Source organism: Atheta coriaria, unplaced genomic scaffold (assembly GCF_025399875.1).
Source record: "Atheta coriaria isolate IRGN ID8LTWV9N9 unplaced genomic scaffold, Caltech_Dcor_3.1 hic_scaffold_4_pilon, whole genome shotgun sequence".
Lineage (NCBI taxonomy): Eukaryota > Metazoa > Arthropoda > Insecta > Coleoptera > Staphylinidae > Dalotia > Dalotia coriaria.
Genome location: NW_027045446.1, coordinates 8038377 through 8064144, shown reverse-complemented (window position 1 = coordinate 8064144; position 25768 = coordinate 8038377). Strand labels below are relative to the sequence as shown.

Here is a 25768-nt window from a genome sequence, read left to right as displayed (position 1 = left end):
AAAGTGGGGATCATCCCCTGAGAGAGGGAACTCTCCTAGAGACCTGTGCCTGAAATGATAGAAGGGATACACAAATCAAAGAAGACAATATATCTTGCTATTGCTTTATTAACAATAGAATACAGGTTTAGATTTTACAAGTCAACAAAATACATGCTGCCATATTGACACAGATCTTTCGACCTGCATCGTCGCGTACATGTAAGCAAGTAACACGTCAAAATATTCTACCGGGATAAAGAAATTAGCAAATTGCCCATTTTCTAGGTGATGGAAAATGGAACCAAATATACAGGGTGTGACAAAAGAAAATTCAAAGTGCAAGAAGTTAAACTCTAATAACAGTCAAAGCAAAATTTTCAGGGATGTGAAGGAAAAGGATTATACAAGGTGTCACAATTAGAAAATTTAACCATCAAAGAGGAAAACATCTAAACACTACAAATATTGCTCGTGTTCATCCGATGCTCCAGGAAACTAATAAACAAGGTGTTAAAAAACAGTGCAAAAAGATAGCCCTAAAACCGCTATTGAAGAAAAATTTTCACGGACACAAAGAAAAGCAAACATACAGGGTGTTCCAGAAGGAAAATCCCAAGTTTAAAACAACACTCAAAACTCACAAATAAAAGCGATTTACTATGTACTGTTAGGAAAAACTAAAATGTGTGTGTTACAAAAGGAAAATTTTAAATACTACAAATATGGTCAATATTCACTTCATGAAGAGAGAAATTTATACCGAAACAACGGTATTTAACATACATTCAAAGACTTTACCCGAAAATCATCCGAAAAGTTGAGTAAGAAAGGTGCCACAAGAATAAAACACTTACATTTTAATTTATTGTGTATATATTTATCATTTGATGATGGCATCAACTATTTTCCCGCAATAAATTTCTATACAGGGAGATACAGAATTAAATTCCCCACCTAGAAAATTTATTTCGAAATAAATGAAACACCGCGTTCGTGTGTTATACTAAAAAAACTACAATTCCTATCGCAACGAGTACTACGGCACAAATACACAACTTGCAATGTAACTCGCGTTACGGAACTTTCTCGCAATAAATTTCGATACAGGGAGATACAGAATTAAATTCCCCACCTCGAAAATTTATTTCGAAATAAATGTAACACCGCGTTCGTGTGTTATACTAAAAAAACTACAATTCCTAGCGTAACGAATACTACGGCGCACACACACAACTTGCAATATATCTCGCGTTACGGAATTTTCTCGCAACAACTTTGTACACAGAGAGAAACAAAATTAAATTCTCCATCTAGGAAAATTAATTCGAACTAATTGTAACCCCGCGTTCGCATGTTATACGAAAAAAACTACAATTCCTAGCGCAACGAGTACTACGGCGCACACACACAACTTGCAATATAACTCGCGTTGCGGAATTTTCTCGCAAATAACTTTCTTTACAGGGAGATATAGAATTAAATTTCACATCTAGTAAAATTATTTCGAAATAAATGTAACACCGCGTTCGTGTATTATACTAAAAAAAACTACAATTCCTAGCGCAACGAGTACTACGTCGCACACACACAACTTTCAATATAACTCGCGTCACAGAATTTTCTCACAACAACTTTCTACATAGAGAGAAACAAAATTAAATTCTCCATCTAGGAAAATTAATTCGAACTAATTGTAACCCCGCGTTCGCGTGTTATACGAAAAAAACTACAATGCCTAGCGCAACGAATACTACGGCGCACACACACAAGTTGTAATATAACTCGCGTTACGGAATTTTCTCGCAATAACTTTCTATACAGAGAGATACAGGATTAAATTCTCCATCTAGGAAAATTATTTCGAAAAAAATGTAACACCGCGTTCGCGTGTTATACGAAAAAAACCACCAATTCCTGGCGCAACGAGTACTACGGCGCACACACACACACAACTTTCAATATAACTCGCGTTACGGACTTTTCTCGCAATAAATTTCTATACAGGGAGATACAGAATTAAATTCCCCATCTAAGAAAATTATTTCGAAATAAATGTAAGAAATTAACAATACCCCTCTTGCGTAATCAAAATCCGAAAAAAAAAATTGAACATTACACAAAGGTTTTCCGCCATATGATCCATTTTCTATATTACTAGTAAGTGAAATATATACGGGCCCCCAAATTCGCGGGATATTGCAACATGCAGGTAAAAGGTGATAAAACATTTAACCGAATCATATAACTTAATTATAAACTCACCAATGCAGCGCTCATTGGATTGCAAGGATACGGCAAGTACTGTAATTTTAAAGAAAACATAAATTAAAACAAAAACATTTTATACAGTGCGATAATACTATATTCGCACATGGGAGAAAACAAACTTTCTGTGCTGAGTATCGCAATAGTCAGATAAAAGTAACTTACTCAAGCATGGATAGGTTTCCGATTGATCTAGCGACCGAGTATCCGACGGAACATTACTCACGCTTTACCTCTGCGTATAGACAATCCGCGTTTAACAAAGCCGCACATCACGCGTGTGCACAAACGAAAAAACATTTAAAAATATTACGTAACAACACGAAGATAAATTGAGAAATTCAAGAATAATGAAGGAAATGTATGTGCAGATCAACAGACGACAAAAATAAGACTAACGTGGTACGCAATCCAACCGCGTTGCGACCGCATCTTAAAAATGCACTCTTAACTTATAATTAAATTTAAAAAAACTAAAATAAAACAAAGGGTTCCCGAGATATGGCCTGTTCTCCACCGCGTGTTTTGAAAAATGCAAGAAGTCTAACTTTGGCGGCTATTTTAAGGCAGTTACGACTGAATTGCGCAATGGCTCAGGGTTCATTTTAAAAATGCGCTCTTGTACTATCCTAAAATCGAAAAATAACTAAAATAAGACAAAAGGTTCCCAAGATATGGCTTGTTTTGTACCACGTGTATGAAAAATGCAAGAAAAGGCCTAACTTCCTCGGCCATTTTAAGGCAGTTACGACTGAATTTCGCGAGGGTTCAAGAGTCCATTTTAAAAATGTACCCTTGCCCTATCCTAAAATCAAAAAATAACTGAAATATGACAAAGGATTCCCGAGACATGCCTTGTTTTCCACCGTGTGTTTTAAAAAACGCAAAAAGGGCAAATAAGGTCGTTTCTTTCATTGTCTATATTACCCGCAATTATAATAGATAAGGACCCTTAATTCGCGGGCACGTCATAAAACATTTGACCGAATAATATAACTTAATAAGAACTTACCAATGCAGTGCTCATTGGATTGCTAGGGCACAGCAAGTACTGCAATTAAAAGAAAATATAAGTTAAAATAAAAACATTGCATACAATATAATACTATATTCATAAATCGGAGAAAACAAACATGATGTGCTGAGTAGCGCAAGTCAAATATAAGTTACTTACTCAAGGAGGAAGGGTCCTCCTAATGACGGGAAACATCATGGCAACAATATGCATTTGGAATATAAACATCAAACGGAAACAAATAAAAATTATGGACATTAAACGCCCAATTAATCATTAACAAAACACTGCAGATGCATCTAACAACTAAATAGTCAATTGCTGACCGAATACAATGCAATTTTAGAAAATAATAGTCCGATAAAACGATACTAATCACGCGAAACACGTCTAGATACGACAGTTCCCAATAAGACAATGTGCCTGCAGCATGAACCTCGCAGGTAAAAGCAATAGATGCGCAAAGCGGACCGCACGGAACCTTGTGCGTGAATTGCACAACAGGCATGTTACCTGCGATCACAACTCAACTAACACGTGACAACGTGTGGCGTGAGGGAATGACAACGACGACACACGGGCATTCGAATGGTAGTGTAAATTGTATTCAAAACAAACACAATTCTCGTATCGAATGGCAACGTTTGCTGATAAATATAGAAATTAAGAAACACTTTTATTTTATGATTTTTAGTTCAGGCAAATGCCATCTCTGAATGCTGCAGATAGTAGTCCCGCAATTAAAATTATTAAAACTAATAGAAAATAAATATTCGATTTATGTAATTCTAACTTCTCCTGGAGAAAGAATTTCGTGACGTAATAGGACAAAAAAACGTGACTAAAAGTGCTTAAAAGTAATTTTTTTTACCCAATTCTTTCAATTGCGAATATTTCGTAAACTAGAAGCGGTAGTAAGGAACGGATATACCTGCGCGATTTCGAATAGACACAATACCTGCGATCTAAAGTAAACTAGAATATGCTGCATGCAGCAAGTTGATGCGGGTGAGAAGACGGCGCGCGGGACACATGCGATAAAAAGTTGTTTATAACGAATCGCTGATAAGAGCACTGTATACAAAATTATTCTCGCGGCCATGTTTGTCGATAAATACAAAAATAAGTCGTATAACTCGATTTTATGATTTTTAGTACCTCCTAGTGCCATCTATGAATGCTACAGATAGTAGTCCCGGAATTTAGATTAATAAAATTAATAAAACAAAAAAATTCAAATCATCAAATTATTATTTCTTATGCTAACAGATTGACCGATTTTACATCAAATATTAAAGTGATATTTAATTTGAACATGTATTGTTGCTATACTATTTAGGCTTATATTTTAGCAATAAACAATTCTAAGAATTCATGGTAATTTTCCGAACAAACCGTGAATTCGAAAGACAATTTATACTAAAATAAAAGGCTTATAACACGTTTTGTTGCAACTTCAATCGAAAAAAATTTTAATTTGCAAAAAAAGTTTCTGCTGGAAAGTAGGTATTATAACATTTGACCAAATTACGGATAAACTATGAGTCCAACAGTAAAATTTTACTAAAATAAAATACTCAGGAGGACTTTCTATAGCAAATTCCGAAATAAAAACTTTAAATTTACAATTTTAATTTTTCTGTGGAACATGTAAGTTCACATTTGATCAAATTGCAGGAAAACTATAAGTCCAATAGTAAAATTATATTAAAATAAAATACTCAGGGATCCCGTCTATAACAACTTCCAAAATAAAAACTTTAAATTTAAAATTTTAATTTTTCTGTGGAAAATGTAAGCTCACATTTGATCAAATTGCAGGAAAACTATAAGTCCAAGAGTAAAATTTTATTAAAATAAAATACTCAGGGATCCCGTCTATAACAACTTCCAAAATAAAAACTTTAAATTTACAATTTGAATTTTTCTGTGGAATATGTTAGCTCACATTTGATCAAATTGCAGGGAAGCTATGAGTTTAAAAATAAAATTTTACAAAAATTGAAATGCTCAGGAGCACTTCTTACAGGAACATTCAAAGTAAGTTACAAACATTTCACGAAAAAGAGTAACAAAATCATATTTTATGCTTTTCGCGGCTTGCAAGTTGAATTCCTGCAGCAAACGAATGCAGCCCGACGGAGAATTTAATTCCGCATCTCTAGGACGCGTGCAAATTTCTTGTTTCATCGCGGACAGTGTGTACGAGTAGACCCCCAAAAAAGTTGTTTACACACTGACACCGATAAGCGCGGAGACAAAATATCAAATATAACTCCAATGTGTGCGCAGGCTAAAATTTACAATGATGATAGACGGCATAATTTACAAAACAAATAAAGAATATTAACGTAATTATAAACTTACCGGTTGATCTATAGTGAACGTTAAGTGATGTTCCACATACTTTGCAGCAGTCACGTGCCGTTGATGCTGAATCAAATGTAACAAATCACCGAAAACATGGCGATGCGTCGCGAAAAGAGTGTACACACCGACCGACAACGCAAACCGTCTTGGCTCGACTGACGTCACGTACAAGCGTGCGCCGAAAGTACTTTCATCGATACCACTGATACCAACAAACTAAAATTAATGCGATTAAATGCATCTTAATGCCATCTCGTGTCAGAATCTGTAACTATATCTAGATTCAAACTCGCAACACCAATTTTACTTATTTTAGGTCTAAACCACTAGCGTAAATAGATAATTTACTGAGTGAGTTCCTAATACAAACTCACTTCCCTTGAAAAAGAGGTATACATTTCTGTCGTCAATCATTTTAATTTATCTATCAAAATTCTGATGTGCTGCAGACACAAATAAAAATATACACAATCAAAAAATGCATAAAAATATGTATTAGGAACTAGTAAGTGCTCCGTCTTAACGTAAATCAAAATGTACAATTCCGAAGAAATCAAATAAACCCATAAAAATAATACATTAAAAACAAGTCAGTCGTTAATCCTTCATAAACCGACAAAAAAATAAAAAACATAAGTAAATAAACACTTTAATTTGCACTGCAAATTTTCATCAACACCTCAATGAGGACACAGTCGTCCAGCACTCATTAGCCGGGTAACTAAAATCGGAATTGGAATATCTCAAGTATTTCAAGTTCAAGGCTTGTATAAATACATTTACATTTGTTTTTGTGTGAGTTTTAAGTTTTAAATCGCGAGTATCAAGGTGGCTACATTCGCCGCCGTCCAACTGCACCGTAGTGTGGCATGGACGGACCATTCATATTACCATTATTATTATTGCCGCCTCCGTTACTGCCTGGCGAAGAGTTGAGAAACAGCTCGATGTATCGATGTTGCATGTGGCATTTGTCTTTACTCATCGCACGCACTGCGTCATCGTGTGAATCAAACTCAACGTCAGCTTCGCCAGAAGCTCGGCCTGAATTATCTTGTAGAAGACGGATGTTGACTGGAGTGATTGGTTTAAAGAACTATTGAAATAATTTAATTTATAAATAAACTAGTGAAATTATAGGTGGAAAATGTGTCTTACATCAGCAATATCCATTTGTGATGCTTTAAAAGGTAAACCCCTCATGTGAATACAGTGCATGTTTGAAGCACCACCACGATTGTTATCACCACATCCATTCCAGTCGTTCAGGTTGTAATTATTCATATTGTCGTTATTCCACGAGCGGTTGTCGAAATTATTGAAATCTACTCATATAAAAATTAATTCATTTTGTTGGTAAATATTTGTCGAAATACCTTTAAAGCTACGAGACATCCTAGGTGGCATCCTACCCATTCCGCTGCTGTAACGATCACCACGATCATATGGACTAGGCCGATAACCACCGCCTCCACCGCCACCGCTATTGCCCATAGAACCAGCTGGTATCTTCCGATTAGGATAACCCAAAACTCCGTTCACTTCTGATAAACTGCTGCGGAAAATCTCAATATATCTGTAAAAATTACAAATTACATTATAAACAGCTCAAACGACTCCAAACACAACTTGCGGACAATCATTAAATAAAAGAAGGGGTTGCACAAACCCACCCTCCTTCCCTCTACAGTACTTATTTTGGCAACAAATGTGACTTGAACTTGAATCTCCCCACCTGTGTCCTATCTTTTCCCGGTGTTTCAGCAGAGCTTTCTCTGCAACTTCTTTGTTAACAAACTGTACGTAAGCCTCCCCAGAACTGCGCCCCGAGTAGTCCGTCAGCAGTGTAATTCCATTTGGCACTATTTCCAACCCTACCACCCAAACAACCCAATCAATTCCCTTAAACTCAACAGACATGATAAAGACAAGCTGCACTGTGAGCGATGCTCGTGAACCTTGATAGTACTAGTAATTTTCCCATACCAGTGAAAAATTGTGCGATCTCTTCCTTGGAACAGCCAAATGGTAAACCTCGAAGTCGAACGCAACCATCGCCTTTGGAGTCGTATGCCGTGCCGGAACGTTTCACCATCCACTCCATTTCAGCCTTTTTTACTTTAAACACTAACAAAACACATATTGATAAAATAATAGAAGTACAAATTATCTTTGTGAGCACCTTCAATATATCTATTGCCCATGTGATCTCTGTCCCTCTGACAAGCTCTCTCCACATCATCAACATCATCAAATTCAATGTAGGCTTCACCACTAGGACGACCTTCACGAGATGTAGTCATATGAACGCCATTTGGCCCGCCCTTGACCTTGCAGTTACCAAAGAAGTTGATGATTTCATCAACGGTCGCCGACCATGGTAGACCGCGTAATTTCACCACACAGCCCTGTTCATCGGACTCGCTGTTGGCCGACATCGACATCCTGCTACCCTATAAGCGTACAATATATGTTGAAATAAACATAAAATCGAATAATGATGGAATACTTACGTTCAAACCGTGTTTGTCTATGCAATAGTGCTAAGCATAAAAAGTACGCTGAGAAATATGTTATACTGCTGACAAACTGTGAATTACTCTGCCACTAATTGTATATCGACGTGAAAAACACCAAGTAGATGTTCGGGGTTCTTCACATTTGTAAAAAAAAAACGCGATGACTTTTCGTTTCTGATTGCAACCTCTGTCGGTCGACCAGCTTCGCCACTGTTTCTATCGTTTCTAAAATATTTACATAGACTTCAATGCTAGGCAACCAATAATACACAACGACAAAAGCGTCACGAATAAAAACTAACTCCTATATTATTTAAATTTAATAATAATATCTTAAAATTGGACATTTTCAAGTGTTTGCTATTTATAACTACAATATTATTGACATATTGTAGGTAATAATTAGCAAATAAATCGCTGAGAACGAAAATATTAATTAGTTCACGGCGACACTAGCGGCGCCAACCGGATAACTAGGAATATGAAATTCATAACAAATACAAAATCTAAATAATCTCTGGTTAAATAAGTAAAGAATAATTGCTGAATTACTAATATATGCATATATTTAAATATATTGTTATTTATCTTTAATATACAATATATGTGAATATACTGTAATTCATGATTTTCAAAGCAGGTGCCATTTTGTATTTGACTAAAGCACTTGTCAAGCGAATTCTTGCCGTCAGCCGCCATTACGCACTGACACCACGAGCTGGTACCGTCCCTACGTCGTGGCCGTGATAAAACCGCCGTCGGTGAGAAACGATTCGATATAACGAGATATATTGAGTCGACGAGAGTGCGATTAAATAATAGTCGAGATAAAGTAAGTGTGGGCTGTTTATTTTCACAATTAATCTCGTCTCTGCGAACGCAGGGTGAAAGGGAGTGGCGAAATGCGAGTGCACATTCTTGCAAAGCGGAGCAAAGAAAAAAAGAAACACTCCATGGCGCAGTTATTGCGTCGCACTATTTGGGATATTCGCATGTGTCGTAGTTTGGCCGTGCGTGATGTGGATCAACGGGGTGTTATGTTGGTGAATTTGTGCAGACCGCGGCGTTTGTGGTGGGCGTATCGGGACGCCGAGAACATTTCGTGATTCGGGCGGGTTGTCGCGATCTTACGTGCATCTCTCTGCAAATTATCGGTTGTCTCGGTATGAATTCCGGTAATCCGCGATGTCTAACCGCCTGCGCGCGAATATCTCGCGACATGAAATCGCGGTCGTGGTAGATACGTATTCAGGGTGATTGCGCGACTCACCTTTTCGTTGTCGTCGGTTTTTGCTCGGTGTCTTCCAAGACTCTAGAGCTATAGGCGTCGCATAACTCTAACTCCATCTGGAGACCCGTTGCTCTCCTTGATTTCGTCGCCGTCGGTGTGTTGCGCGTCGTTGGATGTCTCTCGCTCGCATGGTGCTGGACTCTCACATTCACGATGGTTCCGATTGCGCTAAGATAACTGCAAGAATGAACTAGGATAAGGACCAGTTACTCAGCATACAACATTATATTGGAGAGCTGCACAATTCCCCTGTCTGATATTTAACACTTATGACACAAAACAAAAACTTGCAAAGAAAACATTAACATTGATTGTCTCAGGTTACATGTTTTGTATCTATGAACTTCTTTAACAATTGTGCTGGTGTCTTGATGGACAATTATTAAATTGGTGGTTTAATTTTTTCATAGGGAAATAACAAGTTCTCACAGGTACAACTAAACACAACTAAACAAATTGCCCCTGTTTTAACCAAGACCAGACAGAAGGTTAGTAATGATTATTATTAAATTCGTATATGTAACAGGAATTTATGTGAATCGTTGTATAGAATGTCCTCCAGAAGAAGGAGCAGGTCGCGGGACAGGGCCAAGAATGCAGGACCATCGAAACTGCGCATGGACAGCAAGCCCCAGATGCCGCGTATTTCCGGTAAACGTAAATTCTTCACCTGGTTTTGCTGGACTTTCACGTTTTCCATTTTTAATTCAATGTGTGTTTAGATCCCAGTTTACCATCTGGACGACGTCGTGAGATTGATAATGTTATGAAGAAAGCCAGAGCTTCACCAAATTCTAACACTTATTGGGATAAGAAGTTGCTGGAAGTTGAGGCAAAGGATCCAAATAGGTAGCATTAGTAGTAACTTTTAAAACTGAAACATTTAGTAATTGATAAATTGTGTTTGGTAGATGGCGTCATAGTGGATATAAATCCATGTACCTGGATGGTTCGAGTTCGCCGTCGTCGGGCAGAAGAAGTAGATCGCGTTCTCCGCCACCTCGTCGCTCGCCACCGCCGTCGTCGCGCCGTTCGCCTATGATGAGAGACCGCGGCCGCTCTCCGCGTTCACCGCCTTCGAGGCGCTCGCCTGTCGGTCGGCGTTCGCCTCGCTCGCCTCCAATGGCGTCGCGTCGTTCTCCTATAGGGCGTCCCGGGCGTCCGCGTTCGCCCTACGTGCGTAATCCACCGCCACATCGTCGCTCAGCATCCGCGAGCAGCGTCAGCAGTTGCTCGGACGATTCATGCTCAGTTTGCTCACCGAAAAACAATCGTGCCAGATCAAGGTAACAACTTTTCAACAAAAAATATTCTTAATCTTAATAACATTTTCTAATTCTCACAGATCGAATTCACCTGGACGTCCCCGAATCGCAAAACCACATCCGAAAGGTCATAAGAAAAAGACCCATCGCCCTCCGTCTCCCACACCATCGCCACCTACACGTCGTCCAGCACGTCCAATGACACCTCCCCCAACTCGTCGCCCAGTTCGCCCAGCCGCATCAACATCATCAGACAAACCCACAGACCCTCGCCGCCAACCACCACCTCCAAGACCACGCAATCGCGCCGGTGAAATCATCGACGTATCAGGTGTTAAACCACCACCACCCAAAGGTCCCAAAAAGGTCAAAGAAAAAGAACCCGTTCTATTAACACGTATAAAGAAGGAACGTACCAAGAAGCGACCTGGTTCTCCAGGAGGTGATTCCACCGCGTCTGATGACTCTTCCGAGTCTGAAACATCAGCCATTGTGGCTACCACAAGGCTCACTCTATCAGAGCGCTTTGGTAAAATGGCACAATGGTCTGTAGATCGTGAACGCCGCGATATCGAAAATATGCGCATCACGAAAACCGGAGGTGATTTGAAGGTGATGATCGAAGAGGATGATTTCCTCTATGGCAGCCCACCGCATAGATACAGCATATCCCCGGTACCAGCCGGCCACTTCCCGGATGAATTACTCGGGAATGGTCCATCAAGGATGGCGGGTTGGGACGACGTACGCGTCCGATATCAATACTACAAAGATCTTGGATATTTACGAGATCTTTCGTTGGACGACTACGGAAAATGGGAGGAGTGGTGGTACAAGTATCAAGATTGGCTAGCTAACGAGCGCAACTACGAACATTGGGTAGCGACGCAAGGAAGACGACGACGAAGAAAACTACCCGCCACCCAGAGACTTAATTAATTTTAATGTTAATATCAACTACTATTAACAGATAATTAAACAGGTAAGTTTTCATCTTTATGCTTCAGAATCTCATCCTGGTTTTTTACTTTCTATTGACAAAATCATCCAATTCTTTTTTTGGCTCATATGTGATGCTAAATTTAATTTATTTTGCAATCAATTTTGTTTTTTACATTTCACCCGCAATCAACTTTATAATTTGTACATACATGCATACTGAAATAACAACTAGTTCTAGACATCGCTAAGATTAGAAAAATATATAAAAATAAGTCTGTAACAACACTTGCAATGAAACATGAAACTATGTGGTTATTTTCTACAAATATTTATTCCCCAATATTTTGGCAACTCCACAACACTCCTAAGAAATGAATGTACGTACTTACATTTTCGAAATTTACTTCAACAATGGAATGATAATCTTCTCCAACTTGACTGTGTCAGCAGCGAAGTTACGGATGCCGTCCGTAAGTTTCTCGGTCGCCATTTTGTCCTCGTTCAGCATCCACCTGAACTTGCACTCGGTCAACGTGATTTTCTCCATTTTTTGTTTCTGTGCGGCGTCCTTACACAATCGCAGTTGTAGTTTATCTGTTGATTTTTCCAATTCACCAAGGAGCTTCGGGCTGATTGTAAGTAGGTCACATCCTGCGAGAGCTTTGATTTCTTCCACGTTACGGAAAGAAGCGCCCATCACAACTGTTTTGTAACCGTGTTTTTTGTAGTAGTTGTAAATCTTGGACACAGATACAACGCCGGGATCTTCGGGGCCAGAATACTGCTTCTTTTCTGTGTTGGCAACGTACCAGTCAAGGATACGACCGACAAACGGTGAAATAAGAGTAACACCGGCTTCAGCGCAAGCTACAGCCTGTGCGAAGTTGAACAGCAGGGTCAGATTGCAATGAATTCCATGTTCCTGCTCTAAAACCCTTTAGAACAAAAAATATGATTAATAAATTGAATGACCTTGAAAGGTCATAACAGGTAACTTACTTAGCAGCCTGAATACCCTCCCAGGTAGAAGCCAACTTGATAAGGATGCGGTCCTTGGAGATACCTTCCCCGGCATAGAGCTGGACCAGTTTTATCGCCTTAGCGATACTACCCTCTTTGTCAAAGGACAGCCTAGCATCGATTTCAGTAGAAACACGACCCGGGACGATCTTCAGAATCTCACAACCGAATAGAACGCATAGCACCTCCATGGCTGCCTCCAGTTTCTCCTCAAGATTGCTACCGACTTTGTTGCCATAGTTAACAGCCTTCTGCACCAAGGGTTGATACTGGGGCAGGTTGGCTGCTTGCAGGATAAGTGAGGGATTGGTGGTCGCATCGGTGGGCTTGTAAGCCTTCATGGCTAGATTTGTAACATAAAAACATAAAAGTTAACATTAACATTTGCAATGTCACTGGAAGGTCACATTGCACACGGGAAACGCTCTAATTACATAGTAACAAGCGTACAAAATCCCGAATTTATATTTAATCAATGTTTATTTAATCGAATTTCGTGTGCTACGCGTGGTTTTGCGGTTTTATTAAATAATTCAGCATTGATAACCTATATAAGCGGTAAATGTAAACCGTTAAAACATGCAGCGCAATGAAGGTCAATATTTAAAAAGCGCACAATCATGAATAAACCGTCATTATGGCCGTATAATTATTACGCAATGATATCTCAGGGTGTTGATAGAATAAGATGATTACCTTCAAAGTCACCGGTGTCGGCGACGACCACCGTCCATGATTTAAGCTGGTCCAACGTGCTGCTGCCGGTCATCTTGGGTCTCTTGCACTGTGGTTCGGACGACATTGCGGTGACTTTCCAGGCCAGGTGAATATTTCAACAAGTGGTGGGATATACGGGGCGGTACGAGCGACCGGCGCGTTTTGTTTATTGTTATTTGGTCTTGGGGCGATTCGACGGCGCCGTCACACTGCAAGCCGGCGAGCAGTTTTTGAATCGATGCAGTTACGTAGTCGCACGTAATAATCGCGAGACCCGCAAGTACCGAACGCCGTGAACGCAATCAACCGGTTCGGCCTTGAGAAGCGTTTTATTGCTATGCGTGACTCGAAACGCTAAACACACACCAATCTCGAACGTACTTATCTAGTTTTAAATAATGATAATGATAAGGAAGGTTCAAATCGAATGATAAATGTATGTAACTTGTGTTTAACATTTACTCGAAGCGCGACTAGGCTACGACTGAATATTACCAGCAAGTTTTTTTGTGTTAACTGATGTAATTTCCGAGAAAGTTGATTGGATCTGAGCGCTTGATCTAATTTTGCGTGAAAGTAATGAAAGTAAAAAAGCTTTCTCTTTGTTTCATTTTCGTTAGAACCTGACAGAGCGCTCCCCGCCTCATTTGTTTGGTATTTATTCATCAATAATCTTCGTCAGATGAACAACAAACATAACATTGTTAGTTCTTACACTGTTTGTGAATAGGATATGTTTGATAACAAATGCATTCATTCGCACCGCCGCGCATCCACCTCCAGAAGATCTAAAAAGTCGAAGGTTTTACTTATAAGGTACAAGTTTTATCGTTACAAGAAATGTATGTGCGTATTTTTAACTTAACACTTCCTTCCATTCACAATCAATCATCAAGTGTAATGTTATGCCAGCGGCCTAGAAATGGAAGAATCATTACGCGCCCACTCAAATTAAGCACACCGCTTAAGATGAGAGACATCTTAGTAAATATTAATATAACATTAACAACAATCGTTACATTACGATTCATTTGTTACTTTTTTTGTTGTGTGTGTGTGAAGGTTTCGAAGTATCATTTTTAAAAGTTATTAAAGATTATTCATAGAAGCGCTCGGAGGTGTTTGCTCAATATACAAGTTCGATAAAAGTTATAATACTGGTACAATTGCTTTGTCTGTTTCCGAAAATATATGTATATAGCAATACATGTATAGCTTAGAAATAATTTGCTCCACTTGTTGTCGCGTCATTAGCAAAACCGCAGCAAACGCAGCCGAAAATGATCCCAGAATACTTGTGTTCAGGTCTTACAAGTGCATCATCATAGCTAGGCGACTATGTATTACATTTAAACAGGATAACAATACGAATATAGAAGCTTGGAGAGAAATTAACAACTTCAGTCTAATTGCGATGTCTTCGATGGAGATTCTATAGCAACTCAAAAAGCGCTCATTGTTCAAAAATCACCTAATGTAATCATTATCATTGATTACCAATCGAAAAAGGTACTTTGTTCATCTAGTCTCTACGGAGTTTTGGTAATTCTATAAAAAGTTACTTAAGTACGTACGTAATCTACAATAAAATGTAATACAATATACGTCGTGTCGTATCGTACATTATTTTGACACAACTTGTAATGATTTCTCTTCTCTTGACGCTTAAAAACGACGTTCGAACGACTAAAAGTAGCCTAATGTGTGGTAACATTAGTTTAAAATCTCACCTATGGTTTACGTACGTTTATTGTTCGGTATATCTACGGTGTGTTGTGTTCGCAATTATCAGTTATTGGCGTCCCAGCACAGCCTGTTGCAATAATCGGTAATCGTTTCGCTACGAGTCTGCAGGCGGCTTCTACAAGAGCCGCCGTCGAGTATTTTCAGTTGAATCAAAAATGTGTGAGTGTCATCTTGCGACGCCAGCGAGAAGGAGACCCAATTGACTAGTTAGAGTGGTTGTTAGCACGTTGCAAGCACACGTGTATTAATCGGGTTTGCGTTTGTGGCGGGCGGGCGTGCGCTCCTCGCACGGATGCAGTCCGTTGGCGACCACCACACGCTCATTAGGGAAGTTGTACACCAGCGTCAGGTGGAAGGCCATGTTCGCCGTTGCCACCACGTACTCGCATATCGCGAACCAACTGAACGCTGCAAACGATACGCATTTAATCGCATTAATTTCATAATTGGATTTGATCGAATAAAGTCGATTATAGTATTAACTCACCCATATTGTGACACAATAAACGATGTTTGAGGAAGAAGACGATCATGCCGATCGTGCACGCGATCGACAAATAGAAGAGAAACTTTTTGTAGAAGAGCTCGGTTTGCGCCGCCTCGACGTTGTCATTACTGATGGCGACGATTTGTGCAGCCTTGATACACGCCACCATGTGGAATAGGCTTGTTACCATGAAAACTATGAAGAGTTTTTCGTGCACAGCTGCAATAAAAATCAATTTAGACTTGGAAACTCGAATCGAAAATTAATATCTTACGATAGTTTTCTAAGTTGGAGATGTACGTTACGCCTCCCAGGGCTGTAACCTCCACTACATTCAACCAAAACGCTAAATCCAGCCAGAAATTTGCTTTGGTTTTTACCTGAAAACAAAAATTTATTGAGTTTTAATTTCATTTAAATTAATTTTATGAAATGATGAATGCTTACAGAATAATCAGCATTCTGGTTGATGAGATTCTGCTGATAAGCCCTATAAACAGCAGCAATAATGTATCTTGGTCCAAGATGTAAGGCGACGCTGGCGCGCCACAAATAACGCTGAGGGCTCACCCCAGTTATGGCACTTATTGATGGGACTATATTATATACCTGATACAAAAACAATAAAAATTTTTATGTAAACGATTAAATATTTTACTTACACGGCAGTGAGTTTCATGAATGTCATCATACTGGAAGATGTATGCAGTAACAAAGCAAATCACAAGGGCAAAAAAAGGACATGCCACAGTCACCATGCACAACTTTTTGAAGCTGACTGAATAGTGCACAGTCACGTTATAATATCGCTGTTTATTAACGCCAACGTCGGCGTTATCGTTGCCTCGATTCTTCTCCAACTTGTGTTGATGATCACCCTGTTTCTCTGGATGCTCATCTGTATTGTGAACAATGACATCCCCATCTAGGCCCGGCGGGCGGCCGTCCGCCTCCATGTTTGGCGATTCTCTGCTTTCACGAAGTGATAGCGCGCTTCGCGCGTTTTTTGGCACTTGCACCTTCACTGCAAAGCAATCGAATATTGCGGCAAAACGGCGTAAGGCTGATTTATTCAAATCGATGCCGACTGGAGCCACTGGAGCGAGACCAGTGCTGATCGGTTATACTCACCGTGCGCTTCACGTGTACTGCGATGCTGGCGGTGTTCACGATGCTACTACCCAAGGAACTTATACTAAAACGACATTTCTTTTGACGAAGAGTTGAACGAACTGGCAATGTTTGGATGCTTTTAAATGATTATGCGTCGGCCATGCGCCATATTTATCAATAAATATCGTGATAAGTGCGAAATGGCACGAAACTCACTAACCGGGTGCGCGGGTGCGCCCGACGCGGGAAATGTCAGCAGGGAGCAGGGGAGAAATGTTACGCAAAATGGGGGCGGCAATTTTAAAAGCAAACAGAGCTTACACCACCAAAAGAAACAAACAGAGTAAAAAGTCTGATACACAAAACACACTATAAAATAATACAGATTAAAAATAAACCACAATTTTTCAATTTCTTTTAAACCAATCACGTTATTTATTAAATTTAAGGGAATATTTATCTAATCTAGGCAACTTGACTCGCATGCGTGTATCATAACCTTAGAGTTTGTTTATATTCCGTAAGTTTATCGACAATCAAAATAAACATATGACTACCAACTAACGAGAATGTATGAAGACAACGAGACGATCACATTACCAGCAATATTTCACATCGAAAAAGTGTGCAGGATTTGTTTAAATGAAAAAACATCAATGAAACCTCTCTTTGGAGCATATTTACCCAATATGTTAATGACAATTGCTTCAATACAGGTATAAATATTTAAATTTTTGCTTTAAATTGCACATAAACCAATTTTAAATACTTATTTAGATAATGGAAGGTGATGGAATGCCACAACAAGTCTGTGCACAATGTCTACAACAGATAAACAGGTTCTACAGCTTTAAAAGACAATGTGAGAAGTCTGATATCACTTTGAGACAATATATTGCACCCATGGCACCACCCTTAACACAAATGGCATGTGATAATGGACCTGGTCAGCATCATGAACATGAAGAGCATCACCACCATCACCAACATACACATCATGACATGTCACACATGAATCAGAACCAGAGTTATAGTACTGACATGGCTTCATCATTTATCAGTGAAATGTTTAATTTTAATGCTAGTGATAATTCATACAATGCATATAATTCATTCAATCCAACACCAAATAGTAAGTATTTTATACAACTATTTAAACATTGGCGCTGATTAAAATCCGGCTTGTTTTAGTTGATTCTTTGGATGAAACCATGCAAAGTTTGCAAACTATTGCTGAACAATGTCTGCCCCCAACATGGCAGACATCTTGGCAGGAACCATGGCAAGAACCCACTCCTAATCTCGCAAATTTATGCGACGATTTTAGTTTGGATGAGTTTTTCAAGTGTCAATTCTGTAACCATACCTTTAAAGATGATTGGAGTCTGGGTGAACATCTTAAAATTCACACAAACAGCCCGATGTACTTTTGTAACGTTTGCGGTAAGAATTTCGCCAGTCGGGGAGCGCTAGCGGAGCACACAAACACGGAACATATGTTATCCCATGCTCATTCTCATAATCAAAGCCACAATCACATGCAACCTCCACCACAACCAGCACCTCTACAAGAAATCCTCGAAGAAGACGCTGATTATAATAGCAAGAAGTTCGAGTGTCATGTTTGTGGTAAAACTTACACTCAAAGTAGGATTTTGGCGATTCATTTGCGGACACATACAGGTGAACGCCCGCTTAGCTGCGATACTTGTGGGAAGACATTCAGTCAACCAAGTTCGCTATTGAAACATAAAGCGGTGCATTTGTCGTTTAAAAAGTTCAAATGCACGATTTGTAATCGACGATTCCGACAGAAGAGTAATTTGAACGTGCATATTAAAACGCACACCGGGGAGAAACCGCATGTGTGCAGTATCTGCGGCAAAGGTTTTGTTACCACTGTTAATTTAGATGCGCACATGCGAACTCACACAAAATTGAAGCCGTTTAGATGTACGGAGTGCAAACAAGCTTTTACAAGTAAGTATAAATAAATAACAATATTTACTGTTATTAAATTTGATAATTGATAATTTTTATGTTTAGCTTCGAGTCAGTTAAAGAAACATTCGCTGCGACATAGCGGTGAGTTACCATATCGCTGCTGGCATTGCGGAAAATCCTTCCGGCATAAAGATACGCGCGACACTCACGTGCGTTACCACACAGGAAATCGTCCATATGCGTGTCAGCTATGCCCGAAGAAGTACATCGCCGCATCTCATCTACGCATGCATATGAAGAGTCATAAAGACGAGCGTGAATTTCAATGTCATGTGTGCGAAGCTAAGTTTTTAGACGCGTCTACGCTTAAAGCTCATGTAGCTACACATACGGGCGTGAAAAACTTTCAGAGGTTTGCTCAGTGTGGATTGCCGTTACAAACATTACAGTGAGAAATTGTTTTAAATTTTTTTTTTCTAATTGTTATTTTGTATGCGCGGTGTTGTTAAGTGTAAGGTGGGTTGCTTACCATATCGCCAGCTGATTCATAACAAAACAATGAAGAAGTTATAACGGATCAAACCTCTAAAGTTTTAAAATTCCTTTCAAATCTCCTAAAAATGGCTGTGTTTTCCGCGGAAATGAGTGAAATCAACATCGTGCACAATGTGTTGAAGGCTGTACCGACAAATGATGTAAATATATTGGTTTTATTCATGAAAAACATGAATTTGTGCTATTTGAATTAATTTTATAGTATGCAATTGTCAGACCTATGGAGGAAGGTTTAAAAATTGTGATTGAAAATTCCAAATCCAGTGAAATAGCAATCTATTTACCCTCAGAGTTATTTTCTCACTATCATATTGATAATGAAGCAGATGTTATGTTTAAAATACAGTTGAAAAGATTTATTGATTGTTTGCATATTTTTGGTGATGAGGGAAATCCAAGTATGAAACTTTCCTATCGACAAGAAGGAGCACCATTTATTTTGATGTAATTAAACTTTATATTATCCATAATATAAGTTATGATCATTTTCGTTTGTTTTAGTATCAAACACAGTGAAGAAAACATCATAGTTGATTGTGAATTTGCTACAATGACTGTAGATGACTATCAGGAGGTGTATTTACTTGAAGAATGCAATGAAAACACTATTGTGTTCAATGGGGATGGTCTGATTGATGTTTTAAGTGATATAGATATAAGTTCAGATGACTATGAGGTCACCATAAGTAATAACTTGCCTAATTTTCAGTTAACAACAAATAGCATACTGGTAAGTCAATTATCATATAAGTTATTATTAAAATCACGATAAAATATTTCGAATCACGCGATATTATAGGCTTTTAAAAAAATTTCAATTGTTTCTTGTCATCTGACTACAAATTTCAATTATTTTTTTTTTGTAATCCAGGGTCAATCAACGATAAACATTCCGAAAGAATCAAAAGTAGTCGCGATATTCAATTGCAAAGAAGAGTTTCAGGCGCGGTACGACTTCAGCACATTGCGCAACATCATGAAAGTAATAATGCTCGCTAGTAAAATATCTCTCAGCACCGGAAAAACAGGTCTCATGGGGCTCAATATGATAATTCAACATGAAGAACATCGCGTGCACATTGAATACTTTTTTACTGCGCAGTTTAGCGACGATGACACAATGTGAATTCAAATGTAATTTGTAATTATTATTACACTTAGTCATAAGACACGAACGATAAGATTAAATACGCTGTTTATGGTATTTAGCAACTTTTCAAGTTTATCAACTTTTTACCCACTCCTTGGTCTGTGGACATATCAATGAATGAATATGAATGTGCAATTCATGTAATTTTGAATTACATGTGTGTTCATGTTTAACTTAACCTCTCTCTAGTATTCTAATCCAGATTTGTTCGTGTTTTCCACATTGTTTTGCGCTGAAATTCTTAAAAACGAATTTATCGCACAATGGCTGATGTTAATTTGCAAAATGCCTTCGGCTCCAACTTGAAAATTGGGTTTATTGGAGGTGGCAATATGGCAAAAGCAATTTGTGAGGGAATAGTCAGAGCAGGTTTGTGTTTTCAATCATGAAACTAATTTTCAATCCCAGAAACAATTCGTAACATTTTTCAGGACTTGTAACTTATGACAACATATGTGTCTCTGGGCCACATCTTGAGAATCTCAAAGATTGGCAGTCTAGGGGAGCAACCATAACAAGCAATAATGGACAAGTTGCTGAATGGGCTGAAGTTATTTTTCTCTCTATCAAACCACACATCCTGCCTGCAGCAGTTGCTAACATTTATGACACTGGTGATGTCAGCAAGATATCCAACAAGTTATTTGTCAGCATTTTAGCTGGTGTTAAACTTGAATCCTTAGAAAATGTAATTACTTTACAACTTCTAAATCGAAATGACGTTTATGATTAATTTTTTAGATTTTGAAAGATTTTGAAGGAGCAAGAATTATTAGAGTTATGCCAAACACTCCAATGATGGTAGGAGCAGGCTGTACAGTATATTGTCCTAGTTCAAAAGCCACCAATACTGATCAGGAGATTGTCAAGAAGATTCTTGAAGTTTCAGGGGTATGCAAACTGGTACCAGAGAGTATGATTGATGCAAGTGGGGCTTTGGCAGGAAGTGGACCAGCTTATGTAAGTGAAAAATACATAAAAACTTAATAAAACTTAACTTAAACTCAATGTCTTACAACAAAATATTCTGTATGTTTAGGTCTATTTAATGATTGAAGCAATGTCTGATGGAGCAGTCCGCATGGGAGTACCACGTGCAATGGCGACCGAATTCGCAGCGCAAACTGTCCTAGGCGCAGCCAAAATGGTCCTAACCACTGGCAAACATCCGGGACAACTAAAAGACGAAGTTTGCTCTCCGGGTGGTACAACTATCACAGGCATACATGCTCTGGAACAAGGAGGAGTACGCGCTGCCATTATGAATGCAATCGAAGCTGCCGCTAATAAATCCGCAGAATTGGGCAGGAAACACTAATATCTCTAACAAAAAAATACTTATCATACTAAATTGTGAGCTTTGATATTATCTGTTGATATTTATTAGTGCTGTTGTTCAAAAATAAAATAAATGTCGTTAATTGGGGACAATTGTAATGTGATGTAACATTGTAGCATTTGTCTGATGTAAGTTGAGCGGGAGTGCATGCAACATGTTGCTTCGTTTTGCGCGAGAGCGCCGACTCTCTGAAATAGATTTTATTTCATAACCTGAGTCCGCGTAATCATTCCACCAGTTAGACCGCTTCCTGCGTTAGTTCTGTTAGTAATATCTTCAAAATGATATCGCTACGACTCAATCGAATAAACAATGTGTCAGGAATGTTATCAAATGCTGTGTGTGCAAGGTATTTTGATAATCTGCAATAACCTTCAACGTCTTTGACCTTGTTTTGTTACTCATGCGATTCAGAAATATTTAGCGCGGATTTTAAAATTGTTTGAGTAATATTTGCTTTTCAGGTCTTTTAAAACAAGTCCTGCTTGTTGGGACGAGGAAGAAGAAAATATCATTCCAATATCGAAAATAGAACAAAAAATTGGTTTCATTGGGGATGGTAACATGTCTCGAGCGATTTGTCGCGGTATCACATCGAAAGGATTAATAAATTTCAATCAGATTCATGTTTCAAGTCCGTACATAAAAAACCTTGATAAATGGAAGGTTTTAGGAGCTAATGTTACAACTGATAATGGTTTCGTCGCAAAAGAAGCAGACGTTGTGTTTCTTGCGGTGAAACCGCATATAATGACCACTGCACTGGAGATGATTAAAAAAAGTGAACATTATAAACACATCAAGAATAAATTATTTGTTTCGATTCTTGCTGGATTCAAACTACAAAAATTAGAAGAAGTACTTAATACTAATAAGTTGTTAATTAAATTAATTTAACTTTTAAGTTTTTTAGATGTTATCAGTTTTTGAAGGCTCAAGAGTGATAAGAATAATGCCCAACACGCCTATGATGGTAGGACAAGGTTGTACCGCGTATTGTCCAGGCAAAAACGTCACGGACTATGATATTTCACTGGCGCGAGCCATTTTGGAAGCGACAGGAATGTGCCAACGCGTGCCAGAGGTGCAAATTAATGCCGTAACGGCCGTGTCTGGTGCAGGACCGTCTTTTGTAAGAAACTCTGAATATTTCACTCAACCCAGGACAATCACAATAATATAAAATATATTGCAGGCTTACTTGTTGATAGAAGCGCTGTCTGACGGCGGTGTCCGAATGGGAATGCATCGTGACATGGCGACCAAATTCGCAGCACAAACAATCCTCGGCGCGGCTACAATGGTACTCGAAACGGGAAAACACACAGGGCAATTGAAAGACCAAGTATGCTCAGCTGGTGGTGCAACCATTGCCGGTATGCATGAATTAGAACGCGGTGGTGTTCGTGGAGCTATCATGAATGCCGTGGAAGCAGCAGCGTTGAAAGCCGAACAACTCGGAAACCAGAATTAATAATCCACCACTGCTGACTTATTTCTGATTAATTTAATAACGTAAAAGTAATATGTAGATGTTCGGAGTTGTAATGCCGCCATCTTTAAAGTATTAACTAGCGCCACCAGACGAGGTGGCGGGATTAGACACTGGCCCGGTGTATTCAACACAACGCGATGGATCGGTCGGAAAATACTCCTGGCATTTGGTCATAAGTCGTTTAAGAGCTTGAATGTATTTACGCTGCGTTTCGTCGTTCATCACATGCGCAACATTCTTGGAGAAAATCTTCTCGCGTCCTGTACGTGCGTGAATACCAACCATAGTTACACCGATCGGCCAGGGGGCGTTACCGATCGCCATTTGTAAATATGCGTCACTTGCCTAGTGTTACCAACATAAAAATTAGAGTACACAAAGTATTAAAAGACAATAATTTATACATAAATATCACGTATTTTATAGTAAAACTTACCTTCAAATAATTTTTATTTAGTAAATGTTCCAGAATCTCTGTCAAACTATCACAAATATCCTCTGGAAGTGATTTAGTCCTCAATTTCCTCAACAAAGGTTTCAAATAAACCTGTGTTTGAGTATACATAGCACCTGCCAGTTTTCCTTTTGTGGATCTCTTGTCTTCCACCATTCTGGTTTGAAGTTGATCATTCCACATTTTTAGTAATAATTCCAGGAATTGCATGATTACAGTCATGTCATGATCTCTGTCACCTCTGCCTATTCTCTTAGCCATTTCTTTTATTTCATCATATGTATTGACATTTTCTTGTCTATCACCTTCCCTTACAGTGCCTTGTTCCTTGTTGTTTTTTGTTCCACCACCAGCAATAAGTTCATCTAAATATGCTTGGTCTACTTCTTCCATTGCTTCTTGGAAATCATTCCTGAAGCCTTTATTTACTTCTGGTTCAGCAATTTCTACCTTTCTAAGTCTGGTAAATGCATCTATAAATGATTCTCCAAAAAGTAAAATAGGTTCTCCTCTGTCTCTTAATCTGGTAATGACTTCTTGCCTGGGCAAGACATTTGCTTCTGAATATTCTAGGCCGTAATTAGAATCATTTGCGCTGGGATTTTCGGTGTCGTCTTGTGTGCTGTACTTGTTGCCGTATTTTTGTTGGTATTCTTCATGTTCCTTGGCAGCAAGATCGCCGCGTTTGAAGTATTTTTTATTTGGTGCCTGAAATTGATTAAAAACAAGAAAATTATTGAAAATGAATTTGAGAAAATAAATTTATACATACCAATACTTGTTTCTCTTCTAATTGTTTGCGTTTTTTAGCTATTTCTGCTTTTAGAATGTCCATTGTTTATATTTTTATTAGAAAAACAATACAACGAACGGAATAAATGATCAAAACATTGTTAACCTCAGAAACAATTCGCTTTTTGACGGAATCACGACCGAATGAAGCGAATGGAGCATGTGATGCAGAATTTAATGATAAAAATACATCTTAGCGCCATCTCACGAGTCGAAATAAACTATTCACTAACCCAGCCACTATTAACTTTAGATAAACATTCTAAACATTTCATAGATGGCACTAAGATGCACTTTTTAACTGAAAATTATCTGGCGATGAAATTAAGTTATCAGAACATTATTTTGTAAATTATTGTTTCTCCTGGTGCAAAATTCAATTATTTTGACATTATTTTAAAATCAGTTAATACCACTCATGTTAATACCTTTAACATTTAACTATTACATTTCGTTAATTTTTAACTTCTTTAAATTGTGTATTTTAAAAAATAATTTAGTTGCATCCGATGATGCATCTCCGTTTGTTCGTGGCAACGTCACTAACGAGTAGCAAATTAATGAATCAGTTTAATTACAAATGGGTCAAAAGTACATATGTTAATGGAAGCCCACACTATTCCGTCCGTCATTCATCAATTGAATTACAACATCATTATTGCGAGATGAACCTTTCTTCGTTTTTATCTTTTTCTTTAATGAAGAGCAAACTTACTCGTAGTCCTCATATAGTCTTAAGTAAAAGCCTTAGAAAATAAGCTTTAAGTGATTTTTAGCTTCAATTCTCACAATTCAAGAATGGAAAACGTCAAATTAAATTATTGTACTCACGTGCTTGTAACATGCACGCAAAGCAAACAATTTAATAAAGTAATTCTGATTTAATTCAACACAGAGTGATCAAAACTGAACTAAATTAATACCATGTAGCTAATTAGTACCTGGGAATTGTAATATATACCTGGGGCATGAATTAAATAAGTAGAACTATGATTAAATAAAACATCATACCAATTTCATTCCTAATTTTACATCCTGCAAGTTTTGTTATTGTAGGTAAAGTTGCCTAAAGTTTCAGTTTTATCAAAATTGGTTAAGTAAATTTTGCGCGAAGGAGTAACAAACAAACAAATTAAAAATAAACAATTTTTTTGAATTAAATATTTTATAACAGAATGTGGGTTTATACTGCAATATAAGAGATGTTGGGTTATAGACGATTTCGTTAAATTAGATTAGAAGCTTATGCCTATGAACTGACGACCCTCATCGACATAGTTTTATTCTAGTTTTCCAGATATTTACCT

The 25768-nt window shown here is 38.3% G+C and overlaps 10 protein-coding genes across 11 annotated transcripts; 5 read left to right on the top strand and 5 right to left on the bottom strand.

Moving 5' to 3' along the window:
- Window positions 1-90: 90 nt before the first annotated feature.
- Window positions 91-6046, bottom strand: LOC135790874 (uncharacterized). The gene is made up of 4 exons (XM_065301160.1): window positions 5981-6046; window positions 5630-5848; window positions 3260-3298; window positions 91-2283 (listed from the first exon to the last, which is right to left on the bottom strand). Exons 1-4 carry the CDS (start codon window positions 6044-6046, stop codon window positions 2233-2235), a joined length of 375 nt encoding a protein of 124 aa, XP_065157232.1. The 3' UTR covers window positions 91-2232.
- Window positions 6030-8392, bottom strand: glo (heterogeneous nuclear ribonucleoprotein glorund). The gene is made up of 7 exons (XM_065300876.1): window positions 8146-8392; window positions 7815-8085; window positions 7619-7759; window positions 7368-7506; window positions 7009-7208; window positions 6791-6957; window positions 6030-6728 (listed from the first exon to the last, which is right to left on the bottom strand). Exons 2-7 carry the CDS (start codon window positions 8074-8076, stop codon window positions 6465-6467), a joined length of 1173 nt encoding a protein of 390 aa, XP_065156948.1. The 5' UTR covers window positions 8077-8085; window positions 8146-8392; the 3' UTR covers window positions 6030-6464.
- Window positions 8393-8827: 435 nt separating this feature from the next.
- Window positions 8828-11964, top strand: LOC135790601 (serine/arginine repetitive matrix protein 1). Of its 2 annotated transcripts, XM_065300873.1 has the most exons (6): window positions 8828-8983; window positions 9853-9930; window positions 9993-10099; window positions 10165-10291; window positions 10354-10728; window positions 10788-11964. In XM_065300873.1, exons 3-6 carry the CDS (start codon window positions 9994-9996, stop codon window positions 11644-11646), a joined length of 1467 nt encoding a protein of 488 aa, XP_065156945.1. In that variant the 5' UTR covers window positions 8828-8983; window positions 9853-9930; window position 9993; the 3' UTR covers window positions 11647-11964. The 2 variants fall into 2 exon arrangements, with proteins under 2 accessions (XP_065156945.1, XP_065156946.1); XM_065300874.1 differs by having other exon boundaries at window positions 8835-9930; window positions 9993-10093.
- Taldo (transaldolase) lies at window positions 11777-13620 on the bottom strand. Its single transcript, XM_065300879.1, has 3 exons — window positions 13366-13620; window positions 12649-13012; window positions 11777-12584 (listed from the first exon to the last, which is right to left on the bottom strand). The coding sequence occupies exons 1-3, from the start codon at window positions 13469-13471 to the stop codon at window positions 12050-12052; spliced, it is 1005 nt and encodes a 334-aa protein (XP_065156951.1). The 5' UTR covers window positions 13472-13620; the 3' UTR covers window positions 11777-12049.
- Window positions 13621-13981: 361 nt separating this feature from the next.
- Window positions 13982-16966, bottom strand: LOC135790608 (post-GPI attachment to proteins factor 2-like). The gene is made up of 6 exons (XM_065300881.1): window positions 16751-16966; window positions 16282-16643; window positions 16067-16228; window positions 15894-15999; window positions 15620-15838; window positions 13982-15540 (listed from the first exon to the last, which is right to left on the bottom strand). The coding sequence occupies exons 2-6, from the start codon at window positions 16573-16575 to the stop codon at window positions 15377-15379; spliced, it is 945 nt and encodes a 314-aa protein (XP_065156953.1). The 5' UTR covers window positions 16576-16643; window positions 16751-16966; the 3' UTR covers window positions 13982-15376.
- Window positions 16967-17176: 210 nt separating this feature from the next.
- On the top strand, window positions 17177-19406 carry LOC135790600 (gastrula zinc finger protein XlCGF57.1-like). The gene is made up of 4 exons (XM_065300872.1): window positions 17177-17448; window positions 17510-17864; window positions 17924-18712; window positions 18779-19406. Exons 1-4 carry the CDS (start codon window positions 17302-17304, stop codon window positions 19126-19128), a joined length of 1641 nt encoding a protein of 546 aa, XP_065156944.1. The 5' UTR covers window positions 17177-17301; the 3' UTR covers window positions 19129-19406.
- Window positions 19157-20435, top strand: Rad1 (Radiation insensitive 1). Its single transcript, XM_065300883.1, has 4 exons — window positions 19157-19371; window positions 19434-19675; window positions 19733-19961; window positions 20103-20435. Exons 1-4 carry the CDS (start codon window positions 19297-19299, stop codon window positions 20355-20357), a joined length of 801 nt encoding a protein of 266 aa, XP_065156955.1. The 5' UTR covers window positions 19157-19296; the 3' UTR covers window positions 20358-20435.
- Window positions 20436-20503: 68 nt separating this feature from the next.
- LOC135790609 (pyrroline-5-carboxylate reductase 3-like) lies at window positions 20504-21812 on the top strand. Its single transcript, XM_065300882.1, has 4 exons — window positions 20504-20750; window positions 20813-21069; window positions 21123-21341; window positions 21421-21812. Exons 1-4 carry the CDS (start codon window positions 20645-20647, stop codon window positions 21697-21699), a joined length of 861 nt encoding a protein of 286 aa, XP_065156954.1. The 5' UTR covers window positions 20504-20644; the 3' UTR covers window positions 21700-21812.
- A 51-nt stretch (window positions 21813-21863) lies between these two features.
- LOC135790607 (uncharacterized) lies at window positions 21864-23661 on the top strand. The gene is made up of 4 exons (XM_065300880.1): window positions 21864-22069; window positions 22185-22578; window positions 22634-22852; window positions 22916-23661. Exons 1-4 carry the CDS (start codon window positions 22002-22004, stop codon window positions 23192-23194), a joined length of 960 nt encoding a protein of 319 aa, XP_065156952.1. The 5' UTR covers window positions 21864-22001; the 3' UTR covers window positions 23195-23661.
- Window positions 23213-24626, bottom strand: Prp18 (pre-mRNA processing factor 18). Its single transcript, XM_065300878.1, has 3 exons — window positions 24442-24626; window positions 23652-24377; window positions 23213-23560 (listed from the first exon to the last, which is right to left on the bottom strand). Exons 1-3 carry the CDS (start codon window positions 24502-24504, stop codon window positions 23288-23290), a joined length of 1062 nt encoding a protein of 353 aa, XP_065156950.1. The 5' UTR covers window positions 24505-24626; the 3' UTR covers window positions 23213-23287.
- Window positions 24627-25768: the final 1142 nt, after the last annotated feature.

Coding starts and splice junctions, on each gene's coding strand:
- LOC135790874 (XM_065301160.1), bottom strand. CDS start 6,046: ATGATTGACGACAGAAATGTATACCTCTTTTTCAAGGGAAGTGAGTTT. Junction 3,299..5,629: donor CGTTCACTATAGATCAACCG/GTAAGTTTATAA, acceptor TTTTAATTGCAG/TACTTGCTGTGCCCTAGCAA. Junction 2,284..3,259: donor ATCCAATGAGCACTGCATTG/GTAAGTTCTTAT, acceptor TTAAAATTACAG/TACTTGCCGTATCCTTGCAA.
- glo (XM_065300876.1), bottom strand. CDS start 8,076: ATGTCGATGTCGGCCAACAGCGAGTCCGATGAACAGGGCTGTGTGGTG. Junction 6,958..7,008: donor GATGTCTCGTAGCTTTAAAG/GTATTTCGACAA, acceptor TTATATGAGTAG/ATTTCAATAATTTCGACAAC. Junction 6,729..6,790: donor CACAAATGGATATTGCTGAT/GTAAGACACATT, acceptor TTATTTCAATAG/TTCTTTAAACCAATCACTCC.
- LOC135790601 (XM_065300873.1), top strand. CDS start 9,994: ATGTCCTCCAGAAGAAGGAGCAGGTCGCGGGACAGGGCCAAGAATGCA. Junction 10,100..10,164: donor GCCGCGTATTTCCGGTAAAC/GTAAATTCTTCA, acceptor ATGTGTGTTTAG/ATCCCAGTTTACCATCTGGA. Junction 10,729..10,787: donor AACAATCGTGCCAGATCAAG/GTAACAACTTTT, acceptor TAATTCTCACAG/ATCGAATTCACCTGGACGTC.
- Taldo (XM_065300879.1), bottom strand. CDS start 13,471: ATGTCGTCCGAACCACAGTGCAAGAGACCCAAGATGACCGGCAGCAGC. Junction 13,013..13,365: donor CGACACCGGTGACTTTGAAG/GTAATCATCTTA, acceptor TTACAAATCTAG/CCATGAAGGCTTACAAGCCC. Junction 12,585..12,648: donor GAGGGTATTCAGGCTGCTAA/GTAAGTTACCTG, acceptor TTTGTTCTAAAG/GGTTTTAGAGCAGGAACATG.
- LOC135790608 (XM_065300881.1), bottom strand. CDS start 16,575: ATGGAGGCGGACGGCCGCCCGCCGGGCCTAGATGGGGATGTCATTGTT. Junction 16,000..16,066: donor ACCAGAATGCTGATTATTCT/GTAAGCATTCAT, acceptor TTTTGTTTTCAG/GTAAAAACCAAAGCAAATTT. Junction 15,541..15,619: donor TTTATTGTGTCACAATATGG/GTGAGTTAATAC, acceptor TATCGTTTGCAG/CGTTCAGTTGGTTCGCGATA.
- LOC135790600 (XM_065300872.1), top strand. CDS start 17,302: ATGTATGAAGACAACGAGACGATCACATTACCAGCAATATTTCACATC. Junction 17,449..17,509: donor TGACAATTGCTTCAATACAG/GTATAAATATTT, acceptor ATACTTATTTAG/ATAATGGAAGGTGATGGAAT. Junction 18,713..18,778: donor GTGCAAACAAGCTTTTACAA/GTAAGTATAAAT, acceptor TTTTATGTTTAG/CTTCGAGTCAGTTAAAGAAA.
- Rad1 (XM_065300883.1), top strand. CDS start 19,297: ATGGCTGTGTTTTCCGCGGAAATGAGTGAAATCAACATCGTGCACAAT. Junction 19,372..19,433: donor AGGCTGTACCGACAAATGAT/GTAAATATATTG, acceptor TTAATTTTATAG/TATGCAATTGTCAGACCTAT. Junction 19,676..19,732: donor GGAGCACCATTTATTTTGAT/GTAATTAAACTT, acceptor CGTTTGTTTTAG/TATCAAACACAGTGAAGAAA.
- LOC135790609 (XM_065300882.1), top strand. CDS start 20,645: ATGGCTGATGTTAATTTGCAAAATGCCTTCGGCTCCAACTTGAAAATT. Junction 20,751..20,812: donor TGAGGGAATAGTCAGAGCAG/GTTTGTGTTTTC, acceptor AACATTTTTCAG/GACTTGTAACTTATGACAAC. Junction 21,342..21,420: donor CAGGAAGTGGACCAGCTTAT/GTAAGTGAAAAA, acceptor CTGTATGTTTAG/GTCTATTTAATGATTGAAGC.
- LOC135790607 (XM_065300880.1), top strand. CDS start 22,002: ATGATATCGCTACGACTCAATCGAATAAACAATGTGTCAGGAATGTTA. Junction 22,579..22,633: donor AACTACAAAAATTAGAAGAA/GTACTTAATACT, acceptor TAAGTTTTTTAG/ATGTTATCAGTTTTTGAAGG. Junction 22,853..22,915: donor CTGGTGCAGGACCGTCTTTT/GTAAGAAACTCT, acceptor AATATATTGCAG/GCTTACTTGTTGATAGAAGC.
- Prp18 (XM_065300878.1), bottom strand. CDS start 24,504: ATGGACATTCTAAAAGCAGAAATAGCTAAAAAACGCAAACAATTAGAA. Junction 24,378..24,441: donor TAGAAGAGAAACAAGTATTG/GTATGTATAAAT, acceptor AATCAATTTCAG/GCACCAAATAAAAAATACTT. Junction 23,561..23,651: donor TAAATAAAAATTATTTGAAG/GTAAGTTTTACT, acceptor TGGTAACACTAG/GCAAGTGACGCATATTTACA.